Source organism: Chionomys nivalis, chromosome 8, assembly GCF_950005125.1.
Source record: "Chionomys nivalis chromosome 8, mChiNiv1.1, whole genome shotgun sequence".
NCBI classification, from domain to species: Eukaryota; Metazoa; Chordata; class Mammalia; order Rodentia; family Cricetidae; genus Chionomys; species Chionomys nivalis.
In genome coordinates this window covers 47,078,281-47,095,538 of record NC_080093.1, presented here as the reverse complement: position 1 = coordinate 47,095,538, position 17,258 = coordinate 47,078,281, and the positions used below count along the sequence as shown (strand labels likewise).

Sequence of the window (17,258 nt, the reverse complement as noted above, 5' to 3'; positions counted from 1 at the left end):
TTTTGACTGGGAGTGGTGATACACTGCTTTATCCTAGCAGACGCAGGTGGATCTCTATGAGTTCAAAGTCAGCCTGGTTTACATAGTGAGTTCTAGGCCAGCTACAGATATGTAATGATACCCTGTGTCAAAAAACAAGTTTTATTTTAAGTGTGTGTGTGTGTGTGTGTGTGTGTGTGTGTATGAGACAGAGAGGTGGGTAGGGGAGGGAGTTCAGTTTTCTTAGAGACCAGAAGAGGGTGTTGGATCTCCTGGAGCTGGAGTACAGGCAGTTGTGAACCATTTGACACATGGGTGCTGGGAACTGAATTCGGGTCTTCTAGAAAAGCAGTACAGGCTCTTAATTGCTGACACACTCCTTTTCTTTCTTTTTAAAAAAGACATTTATTTATTTATATGTGTATGTTTTGTTTGTGTGTAGGTGCAGGAGAGGGCAATTGTGGGAATTAACTTTCTTCTTCTACCAGGTAGTTTCCAAGGATTGAATTCAGATCACCAGGTTTGGTGGCACGTGCCTGAGCCGTCTCACTGGCCCTCTTACATACTCTTGCTTTCTGACCAGCCTGTATCTAACCTCCTTAATGGCTAGTTCTGATTTCCTTTTCTGCTCTGTCAGTTTTACCTTTGCAGAGGGCTTACTCGCATGATGGTCGAGAGAAGGACTCACCTTTTGGCTCTGTGGGCTACCTGGCCTACTTTTGGGTCCCAGATTTCAGTTTTCTCACATGATAAATGGGGGCCCAGGACAGTGTGTACTCTGGCTATGGCAGTCCTGGTGGCCAGTCTATGACTTGACCTTAGAGTATGTTTGCTTGCTGGTTTATCCCTGCTGACAGAGGACAAGAGGTAGAGATGTTTTCCAGAGGAGAGGAAAGGAATGGCTCTCACAGCTCCCTCCTTTCGGGGGGACAGCCGGCTCGAGGCAGGCATTTGCTGCTCTTGTGGTGGCTGTAGGTTCTGGGCAGAGGACAGGCAGCGGAAGCTGGACCCGTTTCCAGTGCTCCTGAGTCAGTTCTTTGCGGTCTGTTTTCATTTTTTCATCTGAAATGTTGTGAAATCCCAGACTGCAGCCACACCCACGTACATTCTGAGTATATTTGTGGTACATTCCAACTCTAACTCTGAGGGCTGTGGAGAAGATCTCTCACCTGTTAGCACCCCTTCTCCTGGCCCGTGTGTGTGTGTGTGTGTGTGATTTTGAGAGGTGCTGGGGTGGCTAATATGGATTGTCACCTTGACAGGACCTAGAATCTCTGACCTGGCCAGCCTCTGGGCACATCTGTGAGCAATGATCTCAGTTTAGCTGAAGCAGGAAGACCCACCCTAAAAGTGAGGAACATCATTAGGTTAAGGTCCTAACCCCATACAAACGCGCAGGCAAGCCGAACTTTCATTTCTTGCTGTGACTGTGGATGCTAGGTGGCCAGCCGCATCAAACTCTTGCTGCCGTGACTCCTGCCATGATGGACCATACCCGCAAACTATTTTGAGCCAAGATAAACTTTTCTTTTCTTAAACTGTGGTTGCCACGTATTTTATCACAGCAATAGAACAAGTAGCACACATCAGCCATCTTGGCTTTTTTTTTTTCCTGGATTGTCCAGGTTTTAGTACTGCAAGTCAAGTGATCCAGGGCAGGTGGTCTTCTTTCCTCGTCTACATCAAGGTATGTCCAGCTTCCTCAGACAGGCTACCGGTAAATAAAGGATCCAGCAGCCCCAGAATCACCCGTGGTACTTCATAAACGTACCCCAGCAAGTCTGATTGAGTAGAACCTGGGGAGAGTCGCACAGAAGGCTTAGGTACCACACCTTGAGAGACCCTAGTGCAAGGGGCTAGGGAGTGAAGAGAGCCAGCGCCTGCCTGATTTACAAATTAGACACAGAACATTGTGAGTACCAGTCAAGTTCCTCACTCCTCCCACACTCCAGAGTAACTGGGCGCTGACAAAGCTTGGCTTTGTCCGTTACAAAGGGTGACTCAGTGTTTTCTGGCGGGAGGCCCATAAGAGTGTGTGCCAATGGCAAGAAGTGAGTGTCCACTCCAGCTTCTACCAGACCACTGCGCTGCAGAACCAATGACTGCTTCTTTTGCCCTGCAGTCCTTTTGGTGAGAGGGTCAGGAGGGCCCATCTCTGTTGTAGCCCTGATTCCTGGTACGTGGGGAGGCAGCGGCCGCATTCTCATGCTTGGTAGGCAGCTGTCAGTTCTGCTGCTTGTGAACAAAGCTTTTCCTAACTGGGTCAAGGAACTACCTTCCTCAAGGACACTGAGGCAGAGAAGCTCCTGGATGACCAGTGAGTTGGTGGCAGAGAGTTCCATTCCTGCAGCCATGTGGCAAAGAGCAGAGATGCTCCCCGAAGATGCATTGATGGTTCCCTGAATCATGTGTCACAGATCTCTCTCTCTCTCTCTCTCTCTCTCTCTCTCTCTCTCTCTCTCTCTCTCTCACACACACACACACACACCCCTCCTTCTTTCCCTCCCTCCCAGGCTTTACTATATTTGCATTCCTCGTTCCTGCTCTAGAACTAGCATATGACAGTCCTATAGGCATGGGAGTGTGCTGAAGGGCTCTTGAGGGACATACCATCATTGAGGTTCCAGGAGAACAATTTGGGATGATTGGGCTAAGCCTCACCCCTGGCCAGGGAGTGTCTTGTAAGGCTCATCCAACTATTCTGAGAGCTCGGGCAGAGTGTGAGTTCCTACAGACTAGTGGTGTGAGTGTCCCAAACAGCGTAGCATGGAGGCTAGGAGCACAGGCTCTGGATCCTGCTTCTCTGGATTGAGGTATTGTCTGTGCCGTTTATCAGGTGGAAGTAATTAACTTCTCTGAGCCTCAGTTTTCCCAACTGTAAAATGAGGATAATAGTGTTCTCTAGGTTGGAAGACTCGATGAGGTAGGTGATAACCTGAATTGTTATCAGTGACGGGAAGCAACAGGGGCCGGTGACGCAGGTGTTGGTGGGCTAGGGTTGCCATAATGGAGTTACACCACAGATTGGTGGGAACTTCACAGAAATGTATTTTCATGCAGGCATGGAAACCTGAAGTTCAACCTCCAAGTGTGAGCAGGTCTGGTTTCTCCTGAGGCCTCCCCCCTGCTTTCCTCTGTGCTTGGTATCCCTGGTCATCTCTTCTTCCTCCTCCCCTTCCCCTTTCTCCTCCTTCATCTCCTCCTCCTTCCCCTCCTTTCCTCCCTCCCTTTCTCCTCCTCTTGAATTTTTTTGAGAAAGGGTTTTATGTAGCCTGCGCTGGCCTAAAACTTGCTGTGTAGCCAAGGCTTCCCTTGAACTCTTGATGCTCCTGACTCCATTCAAGTGTTGGGGATTACAGGCCTGTACAACTATGGGTTGCTCCCTCTCCTGCTCCTGTTCCCTCTTTCTCTGTCCATCTGTCTCTCTACAGGTCTTACTATGTAGTCCAGGTCCAATTCCCAAACTTACAGAGACCCCTGCCATAGCCTCTCAACTGCAGGATTACAGGTATGAACTGCTGCTCCTCATTAATTGTCTGTTCTAAGACAGGCTTTTACTCTTTATCCCTGGCTGGCCTGGAACTCACAGAGATCTGCTTGCTTCTGTCCCCTCATCCCCCGAGAGCTGAGATTAAACGCATGTGCCATGAAATGTGGCGATTGTTGAGTTTTTGAGCATCTTCTTGTTATTCTGAGGGGGCAGAAGCTGGAATTCTTTCAGGTTCTTTAGACAGGTCTTGCTCTGACTGGCCTCAAGCTGTGGTCTTCTTGCCTCTACCTCCTGAGTGAGGTGATTGCGGGCTCACACACCTCTCCCAGCCCTTTTCAGACTCCTTGTAGCTTCAGAATTAACTCGGAATTTCTCACCATAGACGTTAATCTATGTTGATGTGACCCCAGAACACAGAACACAGTGTCCAGACCTAGAATTTAAACTCCAGTCCTGGCTTCCCAGGCTCCTTGTCACCCACCTTTCTGGGGGAGCTGAAATACCTTGGAAAGCCAACTCACTTCCTAGGAACAGGCTTCTGGGAGGTCAATGGTGCTGTCTGGGTTCAAGTGTCCTCTTTGCTGTTGTCTCTGAGTCTCCTGGGGTTTGAGCTTCTTTTTCTTGATCCCTGAGTTCTCAACTACTTGATAATCATGACTGAATTTTTGTTTTTATTTGAATCAGGGTCTTATATAGCTTTGGCTGGCCTGGTACTCATTACGTGGGCTTGACTGGCCTTGAACTCCCTGCCTCAGCCTCTCCATTATACCCAACTGTGGCTAATTTTCATTCTTGTCATTACTGCTCACTCCACCTCCCCATCCCAAATGGTTCTGAATGTACTGTTTTCCATTGGAATGAGGGTGAGCTGGAAGAAATTCTCCTGGCACCACCATGCTCAAATAGTCCTCAGGGAAGCTGATGACAAGTTGAACCAAAGTCATCAGTCACTACACAGACACACAGACACAGACACACACACACATACACACACAATGATACTAATAAAAGGGGGGCAGTGAAGTGACTTTGTGGGTGAAGGTGCTTGCTGAACAAGCCTGGTAATTGAGTTCAGACCCTGGGGAGTAGAGAGAAAGGTGACAGCAGAGAGCTGGCTCCACACAGTTGGCTTCTGACCCCCCCAATAATAAATAAAAAGAAACCACAAGCATAGCACAAATCCCTCCACCTTCCTGTAGGTGGATCATAACAGAGCCCCTCTGCAGACAGAGCAATGGAATAAGCCAATTGCACAGCATAGTGGGTGGGACTTCAGGGTCCAGGTTACCCAGTTCCAGCCTCAGTCTCCCCCAATCTGAAAACAGGGCAACAGCCATGAGCATCATAATACCACGTGAAGGTGACATTTGAGACTACAGACGGAAAGTGCCGAACATGAAGGAAGACTCAGAAATTGTGAACTCTATTGTTCTCCTGGTACTGGGCTTGTGACACACCAAGCTTGCTTTGTTTCATGAAAATACTTTGCTAATTATCCTTCAGAGGCTGCCTTTCCTGGAGATTAGCTTTGCTTTTCTTCTCCTCTCTCTCTCTCTCTCTCTCTCTCTCTCTCTCTCTCTCTCCCTCCCTCCCTCCCTCCCTCCCTCCCTCCCTCCCTCCCTCCCTCCCTTCCTTCCTTTCCAGCCACAGGCTTTGATCTTTGAGAGAATCCTATTAATAATAATTTCGATTAATGATTCTAAGCAATTGCCAGCAATCACCCCACCGTGGGGCTGTCTGGGAAAGGCGTAGGAAAACAGAGGATAAGTGTCCGGGAACGAGGAAGGTTCTGGAAGGGCAGTGGGCTGGAGCAACCCTCCTCTGACCCCACCTTGTCCTCGACTTATGCCATAAACACCTGATACTCTTAGTTTCTTTTAAACTGAAGCCTTGTTCCAAGGATTGTCCTGAGGTTTCCTTAGAAAAGAGAGGAGACCCAGACCTGCCCTTGAATTGTGGAGGTGATACCACTTGCTCTCCACTAAGAGTAGTCCTGTGATGTTTGCTCTTCTTGAAATTTCTTCACCAGCCTTTACTGTAGTTGTGAGTGGGCATGAGAAGGTCAGAGGTCAATGTCCAGTGTCTTCCTTGGTCGTCACATGATTTTTGAGACAGAATCTGTTGGGAATATCATGTTAAGGTGTGTTACTTTTGTTTATGTTGCATTTGTTTAACTTCGCGAAGCTGTGATCTTTTGCTGTCTCGAACACCTGATGGTCTAATAAAGATCTGAATGGCCAATAGCGAGGCAGGACAAAGGGTAGGGGAGACTGGCAGGCAGAGAGAATAGATAGAAGGAGAAAACTGGGATAGAAGGCAAAATCCGGCTCGGAGTAGTAACCTGAAAAGAAGAGGACACCAGGGGCCAGCCACCCAGCTACACAGCAATCCACGGAGCGAGATTTAAAGAATAAGAGACTGGGAAAAGCACAGAGACAAAGGGTGAATGGGATAATATAAGTTAAGAGAGCGGGTAAACAACAAGCCAAGCTAAGGCCAGATGTTTAGAAATAAGAATAAGATTCCGTGTGTGATTCATCTGGGATCCGGGTGGCGGGCCTCCCAGAAGAGTCCAAAGAGCATAGCAACATAAAAACATCGCAGGACTACAGAGTCTCTCGCTGTCCTGGAGCTCATTGATTAGGATAGGCTGGTTGGTCAGGGAGCGCCTGGGAGTTGCCTGTCTCTGCCCTTGATCTGAGTGCTGGGGTTATGAGCAATGTCTCCAGTTTATGTGGGCGTTGAGGTTTCCAACTCAGACCCTCATACTTGTACGGCATTCTCTTTATCCACAGAGCTATCTTCCCAGCCCTTAGCCTGGGCAGCCGCTCTCTTTCTTTTGGAGAAGGTGAGGACACGGTAGGCAGGGAGGCAGCAGGAGCACGCAGGGCACGTCCAGCAAGTGCTGAGTGGCATAGCATAGCTGGAATGTTTTGCAGCAGGCAGAGTCATCGTGGGATCTTCCTTTGGGAAGTAGGAGGCCACTGGTGGTTTTTACATGAGGAAGAGACATGAGTTTGCTTTTGTTTTGATCAACATCCTAACCATCATAACAGCAATTATAGTGATCAATAGAAACCACAATTTTTTTGTGCTAGGCATTAGCTAAAATGCTTCAACGTGACTCATCTTATTTAATCCTACCTTAGAGGTGCCTGGGGAGAGTTCACAAAGCCCATTCACACAGCAGCAGGGCTGGGACAAGCCAGCTGTCCAAACAGGAAGCTAATGCTAGTAACTGGTCCTCAATCTCCCTAAACCTTGGTGCCTTCATCTCTGATAGTAACTTCATAGGGTTTTCCTAAGAATACCTGTAAAACACTTGGCATAGTGCCTGGAACACTGTAACAACTCAGTAGGGGTTAGTCACTGTGACTCTTGTGGCTATTTCCTGTTTTAGAGTCTCCCTTGCTACGCCAGGTGCTGGGTGGTACCAGTGAAATCACATGGGTTGAAACCAGTATACTGGGCTCATAAAGTCACCCCTGTCAGTGTAGGGTGAAGTAGAGGGTGTGCCTTCTGCATCTGCTTGTGCCCTCTCTGGTTGCCTTGGTTACCAGTCTGGACACCTGGTTCTCTCCACAGCTGGTGCTTCTCCAGCTCAGGTCTGGGAAATCTGTGTTGATTTACATTGGTCTCTCTGAGATTCCCCCTTTGTCCCCTCCCTGTGTTTTTGCTGCAGTTGAGTGGGGACATAGGGATGTATTGATCCCACAAGTGGAGCTGAGGCACGGACTGATTCAAGTTCTTCAGGGGAGGACACGTGAGCATTGGGAGGGTTACAGATAGGAGTGCAGACGGGACAGTTTTAAGGAATATTTTGGATTTAGAGCTGATAGGCTGTGACAATTGAACACCAGAAGAAGAAGTGGTATCTCTAGCCTGGAGCTCAGATGCCGTCCCTTTGTTTTCCTTTCTGCCTTTGTTCAAAAGAACGTATCTGTCTCCATGATGTCAAATCCCACTTCTAGGACAGTCATTTCTAGTTAATCAGCTTTCATGGTTTTAAATTAAAATTTTTTTAAATTGTATTTATTTTTGCCTTATATGTATGGGTGTTTTGCCTAAATTTTGTTTTGTTTGGAAACAAAAATCTCACTCTGTAGCTCAGGTAGGCCTGGAACTCACAGTAATCCTTCTGCCTCAGATTCCTGAGTGCTGGAATTACCGGTGTGTGCCGCCACTCTTTTCTCAGGCAAGTTTGGCATTTCCGCAATAGAAGTCCAAACAGAAATCCAGAATGACCCCCCTCTACTCCCCGGAACCTGCTTCTTCTGTGAGTGGCTGCTCTGTCCCAGGCTTCAGTCTACTAAACAAGACAAGAGAGTGCTGCTCCACTCGGCCCCTCCCACCTGCGGCTGCCCAGCACAGGCAAGTCTTCTCAGGAGGGGCTTCTGGGAAGCCACCACTCCTTCTCCTCATACTTTCTTCATCCCTCAGCCACAGGGGTCTCGGGGCTACAAACCTACCCTTGGCCTTGACTTCCAGCTGCTCTCTGCATGACTGCTAGTGGTCTGTGACTTCTAAAGTTCTACATCAGATCTCGGCTTCCTCTGATAACCCCTATGTCACTCATGTCTTTATCTTGACAACCTTGCGGTCCCCACAATGTAGCTAGTCTTTCCTCCCACGCTCCACTACTGTTCCCATTGTTGGGATGCCCTTCCTTGACTTTGTATGGCTCACTCCTTCCCAGCCTTTAAACCTCAGTTAAATCATCCTTGTTAGATCACTGCCTACCACCCAAGCAGGTTCCACATCCCCATTTATACAGTTTTAACCAATCAGTTCATTCAGAACATATCCTGATCACAGTGTCGTCTCATGTATCCCAGACTGGCCTGGACGTACATGGTGCATAATTGGGGATGATCTTGAACTTCTGATCTTTCTGCCTCCAACTTTTGTGCTAGTATTATGGATGCAGACCATCATGATTGATTTATGTGTTGCTAGTAATAGAACCCAGAACTTTGTACATGTCAAGCAGGCATTCCCCCAACAGAGCTATACCCCTAGTCCCAGAAGATTATTATTTATTGTGTTCTTCCTTGTGTCTCTGCATTGCAGTGTGAACTCTAGAAGGGTAGTCTGGCAGCTTAGAACAAACATGTCTTTCAAGTCCTTTTTACTGGTGGGATGCAGGTGGTGATGAGTTATTCCCAGACCTGCGAACCCCGCTTCATCCCACTGGTAAGAAAGGCTAACATACCCGAGCTTCAAGCAGGGACTGTGTCTATCCCACTGAAATAAAAAAAAATGTACTTGTCTTTTGCAACCCAAAAAGATTCTGCTACCCAAAGAGAAGGGGGTGGTTTGGGGATACGCAGTGGCCCTGTTGTCCGTGCACACACTTGCCCTGGGTTGATGGATATAGGGGAACCAGGTGGGGCATATGCTGAGGAGCAGCCTCAGAATTCTTAAGAGGGCAGCTCTCATAGAGTTGCTGGGCTTTCCTACCGATGTAAGGGCTTAGGACCTACAGGACACTCAGGTGGTGAAGGTACACTATCAGGAAATTGGCTGTTCAGGGTAAGAGGGAGGTGGGACAGTTACCACAGCGGGGCAGTGCAGGAGGCAGGCATAGGAGGTCTTCTCCATTTGCAGTTGATTTGGAGAAAGGAGTCAGTGGGAGAGAGAGAGGGGGAGGGTTAAAGGTTTATGGTGTGTGTGTGTGTGTGCATGCACATGTGTTTCTATGTACACATGCACATGTATGTACAGGTACAAGTGCATGTGTGTGTGCATGTGGAGATCTAGGTCAATCTTGGGTGTTGTTCCTCAGGAGCTGTCCACCTTGTATTTTTTGAGACAGGGTCTCTCCCTGGCGTGGGGGGTTATAGACTAAGTTAGGCTCCATGGTTGGTGAGCCCCAGGATCTGCATATCTATGCCTTACAGTGCTGGGATTGCATGAGTTCTGGGCACTGAATTCTGGTCCTCACATTTGCATGGCAAGCACCTCACCTCTACTGAGCTGGGTCCTCAGCTCGAGGGCTGAAATTTTGAACCAAGATGGGATAGTTGATCTTTGTGCTTTGAAAGAGACACAGGGATGCAGTCAGTGCAGTGGTGGTGACTGTCACTTGGATGAGCGGGGACATTTTTCTAAGAAAGGGCAGATGCTTTTTACAACAGCAAGACAGGACAGGTGAAACATGAAGAGGTCCAGCTGGGCTCGAGATTTGTTTTTCTGTGGTATGAAAACGGGCTGACTTGCTTTCAGATTGTATTCCTATCCTTGACTTTTGCTTTATGTTTAACATTCTGACATAACAGATTCTTCAAACATATCCTCTCTGGCTGGACAGTGATGGTGCGCACCTTTAATCCCAGCACTCAAGAGGCAGAGATAGGTGAATCTCTGTGAGTTCAAGGCCAACCTGGCTTACATACTAAATTTCAGGTCAACCACAGTGGTTACACAGAGAAACCCTGTCCAAAAAAAAAAAATTACTATCTGTGTGTGTCTTAGTTAAGGTTTCTATTGCTAAGAAGAGATGCCATGACCAAGGCAACTCTTATAAAGGAAAACAGTTAACTGAGGTGGCTTGCTTACAGTTTCAGAAGTTTAGTCCATTATCATCATGGTGGAGAGGATGGGAGCATGCAGCAGACATGGTACTGGCTACAACTTGATCAGAAGGCAAAAGGAAGTGGACTGACACACTGAATGAAGCTTGAGCAAAGGATACTTCAAAGCCTGCCCCCACAGTGACACACTTCCTCCAACAAGACTGAATCTGCACCAACAAAGTCACACTTCCTAATCCACTCCCTATGAGCTTATGGGAGCTACTTACATTCGAACTACCACAGTGCGGCCGTACACTGGGAAGTCCAAGTGTAGATCTATCCTTGCATTTTCTTGTTCTGATGGATAGAGTTGCCATGTGGAAAGCCATGGGTGTGGCTATCATGAGATGAAATTCAAAGAGTCCAGGTCACTTAAACGGTATAAAACTTCTAAGTCCTGAAGAGTCGGGTGGGCAGATGGCTTTGGAGGGGGGACACCTTTGAGTTGTCCAGACAGACTTGGGGTCCAAAGCCAGGTCTAATGCTTGTAAGCTGGGTTTCACTGACACCCTCCAAGCCTGGAACTTCATCTGTAGAGGACTGGGTCATGGTGGCTCTTCTCCTTCCTTTCCTGCTACAGTCGTGAAGTGTGCTGGCTAGTCACAGGGCATTCCCACCTCCCGGGGAGCCTGACCATTCAGAGTGCCCCAGAACTTTTTGTCACCATTACTGCTGGTTCTTTCCTCTTGGCATCTATTCTCCAGTGTTTTGGGGAATGATGGCATGGGGCCAGCTAGTAGGACTGGGGGCCAAATCTTTCTCCTCTGTTTATTCACATGGTTTCTATGGATGTGGCAAAAAAGCAAACAGAAGTTTGACTAGATATATGCACTTGATATCCTGCAACATTTAAAACTAGTGTCTACTTACGTAGGAGGCTAAAGACATAACATTACGTTAAAATGAATAATGGCCCCAGCAGGGAAAAAAATGTGTTAAAAAAAAAAGTTCTCAGCAGGAAGGAACGTGTAAATGCCCACTGCTCTGAGAAGTGCTAGCTCTGTGTGTTCCCCGTGGTTCCGCTGTGCTGTCTAGGTGTGAGTCCAGACATTTTCTCCTAGGCCACTCTCTTCATCTGGCGCACGGGGGAGGGCTCAGAATGCAGAAGGCTCTGCGGATGTATGCGGTGCTACTGGGACAGCTTGATGTTGTGCACAAGTGAAGAGTACTTGGGTCCCAGCAAACTGTTCCAGTCAGTTGTGTCTGACTCTGGCTTGGTCCACCTCGACTCCGTTTTGTCATCTCCGACATGGGAGGTCATTTGTTGTTTTTATTATTTTAATAGAATATCTTTCCATTTATTCTTGAATAATTTCCTACCTGTAACCAATGTATCTTGCTTGTATTCATTCCAACTCCCCTCCCCTCAATCCCCCCAAGCACTGGGGCACATCTCCCTCCCCACTTCAAGTCCTCTCTCTTTTCTGTCAGTCAGGGCTTCTGGGTGCAGTGCTGCCTGATCGTGTTGGCTTGACCATGTGCAGCTCTTGTACGGGTAGCCACAGCTGCAGGGAGTTCCTGAGAGCAACAGGCCTGCCACATCCAGAAGACCGCGTTTTTAAACCCTGCTCCCCATCTTCTGGGTCAGACATTCTTTTGTCCCCTTTTCCAATAAGTTCCCTGAGTCTTGGGGGAGCAGTTAGCAGAGACAGCTCATTTAGAGCTGAGCAGTCAATACTTCACTTTTTCTCAGCACTTTGACCAGTTCTGAGCCTCTTCCCTGGCTGCTGCGCACTGCAGAGAGAAGCTTCTCTGGGCAGGGTGAGGACAGTGCTAATCTACAGGTGTAAACTAAGTCAGTTAGAAGGGCAGTTTGATAGCGCGTCTGTGGTTAGCGAGGCAGCAGTTGTAGGTTTCCCCTAGGACCTATCTCTAGGTTTACAGTAACGGGCATGATGACATGGGACCCTAAACTGAAATGTTTAGGGATGTGCCTGTACCCTTGTTCTTGTACCATCACATGGGTCCAGATGGAGACAGTCAATCACCAAACATGGAGTAACTGGAACTTTATATTTTAAAGGGAGAAGTCCTGATGTGTTTCTTCCCTCAAGGAATTCAGCTGGAGGAGAGAGAGAGAGAGAGAGAGAGAGAGAGAGAGAGAGAGAGAGAGAGAGAGGCTGTGGAGATAAATGGAGATCACTCTAGTGACTGGAGCCAGCACTTCTTGCTGTGCAGACATCCTGGAAGGCAAGAAGTGCTGGGTGGGGTGTGCTGACAGCTAGCCATGCTCAGCCTCCTGGCAACCAAAGCAGGGAGAAAGGAGAATCTGGTATTCATTGTGTGGTTGTTTCTAATTTCCTTCTGCTTTCAAGATCCTCTTCTGAGGGAGAACAATGGCCCCAACAGCTAGGCTTGGCTTTCCTGGCACCTGCCCAGGCAAGGGGAGGGCCCAGGCACCCGAAAGCATACAATGGAGAGCTCTCGCAGCTGATGGCTTCTAACATCCTTTGAGGGTCACTGGGGCCAGTGAAGTGGGGAATAGCTGAAGAAACAAGCCTCCACCCCATTTTCGTGTGTAATTGTTATTTTAAATTTTCCCTAAACCACCAGGGTTCTGATGATGACTCAGGTGCCTGGAGGAGGCCAGAGTCACAGGACTCCCTGCAGGACTTAGACCAGGAGCTAAGGGGCCATTGCATGCACCATGGCCCGGAAGTAGGCACTAGTGGATACCGAGACCATCTACCTTGTGGGTTCAGCTCAAGTACCAGAGCACGGGAGGGTCCTGTTTTCAGTCCTTAGAGTCAACTGAGGGCAGAAGGCCCAGGGTTATGCAGGAGGAATGGGGTGGGGTTTCCTCTTTCCTTGCTGTCTTCACACTTGGCCTTTTATTGGTAGATTTTAGGACATTTATCAGGCTTTCTGGGATCACTTTTCATCACCAGATAATAGAATGGTTGCAGTCATGATGGGTCCAGTGTGTAAAGAGACGAGAGGAGCCAGAGGGTGAGTGCGGCCTGCAGTCTGCAGGGGTCTGTCAGGAAAGATGGTGTCAGGGTAGTAATCGGAAGGCAGAGTGACTGACTCAGCCTGTAGAGGGACATGGCACAGTCATCTTTAAGTGATGACATTCAGAGGAGAGAGCTGGACAGATTACTCAGTGGTTAAGAACGCTTGCTCCTCTTCCAGAGGACCCAGGGTTCAGGTCTCAGCACCCATATCAGATGGGTCATAACTGCTTTTAACTCCAGCTCCAGGGGATCCAACACTCTTCTGGCCCCCCTCTCTCTCTCTCTCTCTCTCTCTCTCTCTCTCTCTCTCTCACACACACACACTCAATAAAAGTTTTAAAGACGTAGCAATAGTTAGGTGAGTGGGTGACTTGTGTTTGTAATCCTAGCACACTCATGACTTTAGTGTCAGCTAGGGTTACATAGTGAATTCCGCGGGCATCCTAGCTACAGAGTGAGACTATGTCTCAAAAATAAAATTAAATTAAAAAATGTGGGAAGGCGAGCAGGATTTTCACATTATTGTCACTGGAGTGGGATATGTTTACTATTTCTTCTATTATTTGTTTCATGTTTTTTTTTCTGGTGTTTACATTGAAGTTTTATTTATTTATTGTTTTGCATTTGTTTGTTTAGTGTGTGTATATGTGTGAGTGTTTATGTATCACAGTGGTCATGGGGAGGTTGGAGGAGAATTCTTGGGACTCTACATGTATGCTGGTTCTGAAGGTTAAAGATAGGTTGTCCAACTTGGTAGCAAGTGGCCTTACCTGCTGGACCATCTTGCCATCCCCCACGATTTATCTGGGTTTTGAGATAAGATGTAGGTACACATCCCAGGCTGCCATTGAACTTGGGATCCCCTGCTTTGGTCTCCCAACTGCTGTGATTACAGGTGTGCACCGCCATGCCCAGCTTTCCTGATTTTTTTTTAAACCTTTAGTTTAATAAAAAATGTTTCCAGCTGTGCTGTAACTCAGTTGGTAGAGTGCTTGCCTGGAAAGGGCCAGTGCAGACATTGTCCCCAGACTCCCTCCCATGCTCTGCAGATCTCTTGTTCTTTATTGTCTTCAGTGGGGACAGGTGTGGTCAGTTGGCATGACATCCTTTCAGTCATGATTACAGGACGGCACTGAGATGTGATCAAGGGATGAGTCATCACGAGATATTCTGGACGCGATCAGCAGTCATTTTTGTTCACTAGACGCTTCAGCACTGAATCCCAGGCATGGATGTCGGCACTCCTGTGCTGGGGGCTTGTCATATCTTGCTCACTCTGGTTTCCTAAATGGGAGAAAGTTTTGGAGGGAGAAAGAACCTGGGGAAGTAACCCCTGTGTTCCAGTGGGACTGGAAATCCTGCTGCAAGGCCTGGATTTTGACTTCCTGTTTGGCCTGGCACTTGTTCCCCTACATTTTTGGCCCTGACACGTCCTCTTCCTCCACCTCTCAGGATGTTCCCTCATCTGCAAAATGAGGGGGTTGTATTAGATCATATCTCAGGCCCCTTTAAGTTTGAGAAAGTGATGATTCTGCCTCCCAGCCACCCCCTCACTCTTCCCCCAGGCCTTTTGATTGACAGTGGGAAGATGAGGAAGAATGTGTGTTCTGTAGTTCCAGCTCCAACATAGAATGGTCTAGTCCTACAGATCAGTGGTGCCAGGATTGAGGAAACCCTGTTTAGGGAAGGAGAGACAGAAGGGAAAGGTTTGAAAGGCAAGTGTGTAAATGTTCTACAGAGAAGAGACAAATGACAATGGAAAAAAAGAAAGAAAGAGGAAGAAGACAGATGCATGGCCAAGGTTTACAAAGAGAGAACAGGAGTTGCTGGAATGGTATGATGTATTGGCAATATGCTCACAGTTTGGGTGAACAGATTTTAAGCTGCTGGCCTCAGAACAAAACAATACCGAGAGGTGCTACAGTTTGCATGTTTAATGTGCCCTGAAAAAAGGTTCATTGGATAAAGGTTTGGTCTCCAGGGTCCCATTGGAAGGTGGCGAAACCTGGTAAGAGAGACTTAGGTCATTAGGGGTGTGCCCTTACGGGGGATTGTTTAGGTGGAAGCTCCACCCAGCCCCACTTCTCCCATTCCAGACCTCGCCCCTGAGAAAGCCTGCCAAGGGTCAGCTCCACCCCTGAGATGCTCAAGACCATACCTACAGGGTATTTAAGACCTGATAGCTACACCTTCCATGTGGTCCCCCCCCCCCCGAGACCACCCAGGAGTTACTTTGCTCATTAAACCTGGACTTCTTAATTTCGCCTGATCTGATTTATTTCATCAGCAGAGAAAACCAATATTAGGGTACGGAAAACCTTTCAGGGATTGTGGGACCTTAGTCACTACCCCTTTCACTCTGCTTCCTGGCCACAAGGTGAGCTGTTTGCTTCAGTCTCCTGTAGCTGTAACTGGCCTCGCAGTTAGAAAGACATTATTCTGGTTAGTTTGTTGTAGCCACAGAAAGCTGACCCCACAAGGAGACTGATGGCATCCCCCTTCCTGATTCACTAGAGAAGAGTCGGACCCTGGGAAGGACCCTTCCTCTGGAAGTCAGCAGGGGTGGCTGTTGATACCACGTGACTACTGAGGCTAATGGACTGGGTGGTTCCGGGACTCAGGCAATTGCTTCCCTTGAGCTCTATCATGACGGAAGTCAAAAAGAAATAAGAATTGTATCATGTACCTGTAACCCCAGCTGCTCAGGAGGCCTGAGAGAATTGAAATTGGAGGCTAGCCTAGGCAAGCTATGAGACCCTGTCTGGAAAGGGGTAATGAGATAGCTCAATGGTAGTGTGCTTGAGTAGCAGGGACAATGGCCTGGGGTCCATCCCCAGTGCCCAGTGGGTATGGGTGCTTGGAGAGGTCAGAAGGTGTTGGAGTTCCCTGAAATAGAGTTACAGGCAGTTGTGAATGGCCTGACTTGGATGCTAGAAGCCCCGTTCAGATCCTCTAGAGGAACAAGCAAGCTTAGGCTCTGAGCCATCTCTTCAGCCCTGAAAGTGATTTCTTAATGGCTAAGGCTAGAGGTGGCTGCTCTTTTCCTGGCTCCTCACCTTCGTCTGCTATTTGGATGTTCTCTAGAACACATTGTCCTCTTCTGATCTTGGGCTCGGACAAAGCACCCAAAGAATACATACCGGCCTTTTCACAGCTTCCGTTAAGTCTTTGCCGCATAGAAACCACACAAGGAGGCACAGCCAGGCCCAAACACAACCAACAATAGGAGTTTCCAAAGCTTTCTACTAGGCATAAATAGGTTCTGCTGGGGCAGGAGGGGGGTCTTTTCCAGCCTGTGCAGAATAAACGGGACTGCTAAGGTGGGGGGGATCTTTTCCTGCCTGTGTAGAATGAACAGAATTGCTGGGGCGGTGGGGGGGGGGGTCTTTTCCAGCCTGTGCAGAATGAACAGGATGGAGAGATGCAAATAGTGTTTGGAATAAAAAAATCCCTCTCTTGTTTTACAGGGCTGTGGCGGTGACCAGGAAGAAAACTGCCCCCGCTGGAGGTTGTTTTTGTGACTGTTCTTTGGAGCATTGTTCTAAAAATGGGAAATTACATCTTGCCATGCCAAAGGCAACAACACCTGCAGTTTAAAGGGACACCTTCTCTGAGGTAGCTTTTCAGAGCATGCACAACCGTGGCTATGGCCACTTCTGAACGGAGGCTGTGGCAGAAGATCGATGCATGCTTTCTTTTCTCGCAAGCGGTGGGGTGTGGGCTTATCTTTGCCACTAGGGTGGGCTTCGGCAGCTATTGGTACAGGTGACTATCTATTATCCACCCAATAAACATTTGTCAAGCATCATCTGTTCTGTGACAATCATGATGGGTTTTGCTTATTTGTTTACATTTTGAGCTGTTCTTGAAATGTGACCCAAGTTGGCTTCAAATTTGCAATCCTTCTGCCTCAACCCTTCCCTGGCTTGTTCAAATTCCAGGGAGGGTTGACCCTTGGCAGGCATCTTCTTGTCACATCTTGTCACATTTTTCCTCAGTTTTCAGAGTCAGCACATGACAGCCTGCCCACATGACTGAGGGACCAGGCAGAATCTCCACTCATCTCTCTCTCTTCTCTCCCTCACCCCTTTCTCTTTCCCTTGGTTAATCTGAAGAAGTAGAAACAGAACTTTAGCGTATCAATCATTACGTTGTTCTCGATCCAGGACTTTCCCAAGTGTCCCATCACTGTGGGACAGTATGAAATTCTTCTCTGGTGGCAGACATCCATCCACAAAGTACAAAATAATCAGGCTTTCA

At 48.0% G+C, this 17,258-nt stretch overlaps 1 protein-coding gene across 2 annotated transcripts in view; it reads left to right on the top strand.

The window, feature by feature from the left end:
* Positions 1 to 16,794, top strand: part of Ahnak (AHNAK nucleoprotein) — a 93,069-nt gene extending 76,275 nt beyond the window's left edge. Inside the window, exons 6-7 of one of the 2 annotated variants that reach the window (XM_057777882.1) lie at positions 422 to 467; positions 16,466 to 16,794. In XM_057777882.1, coding sequence (XP_057633865.1) covers positions 422 to 450 — 29 coding nt within the window. In that variant the 3' untranslated portion in view covers positions 451 to 467; positions 16,466 to 16,794. The remainder of the gene's footprint in view (positions 1 to 421; positions 468 to 16,465) is intronic. The other variant, XM_057777883.1, reaches the window with a different exon arrangement.
* The last annotated feature ends 464 nt before the right edge of the window (positions 16,795 to 17,258 follow it).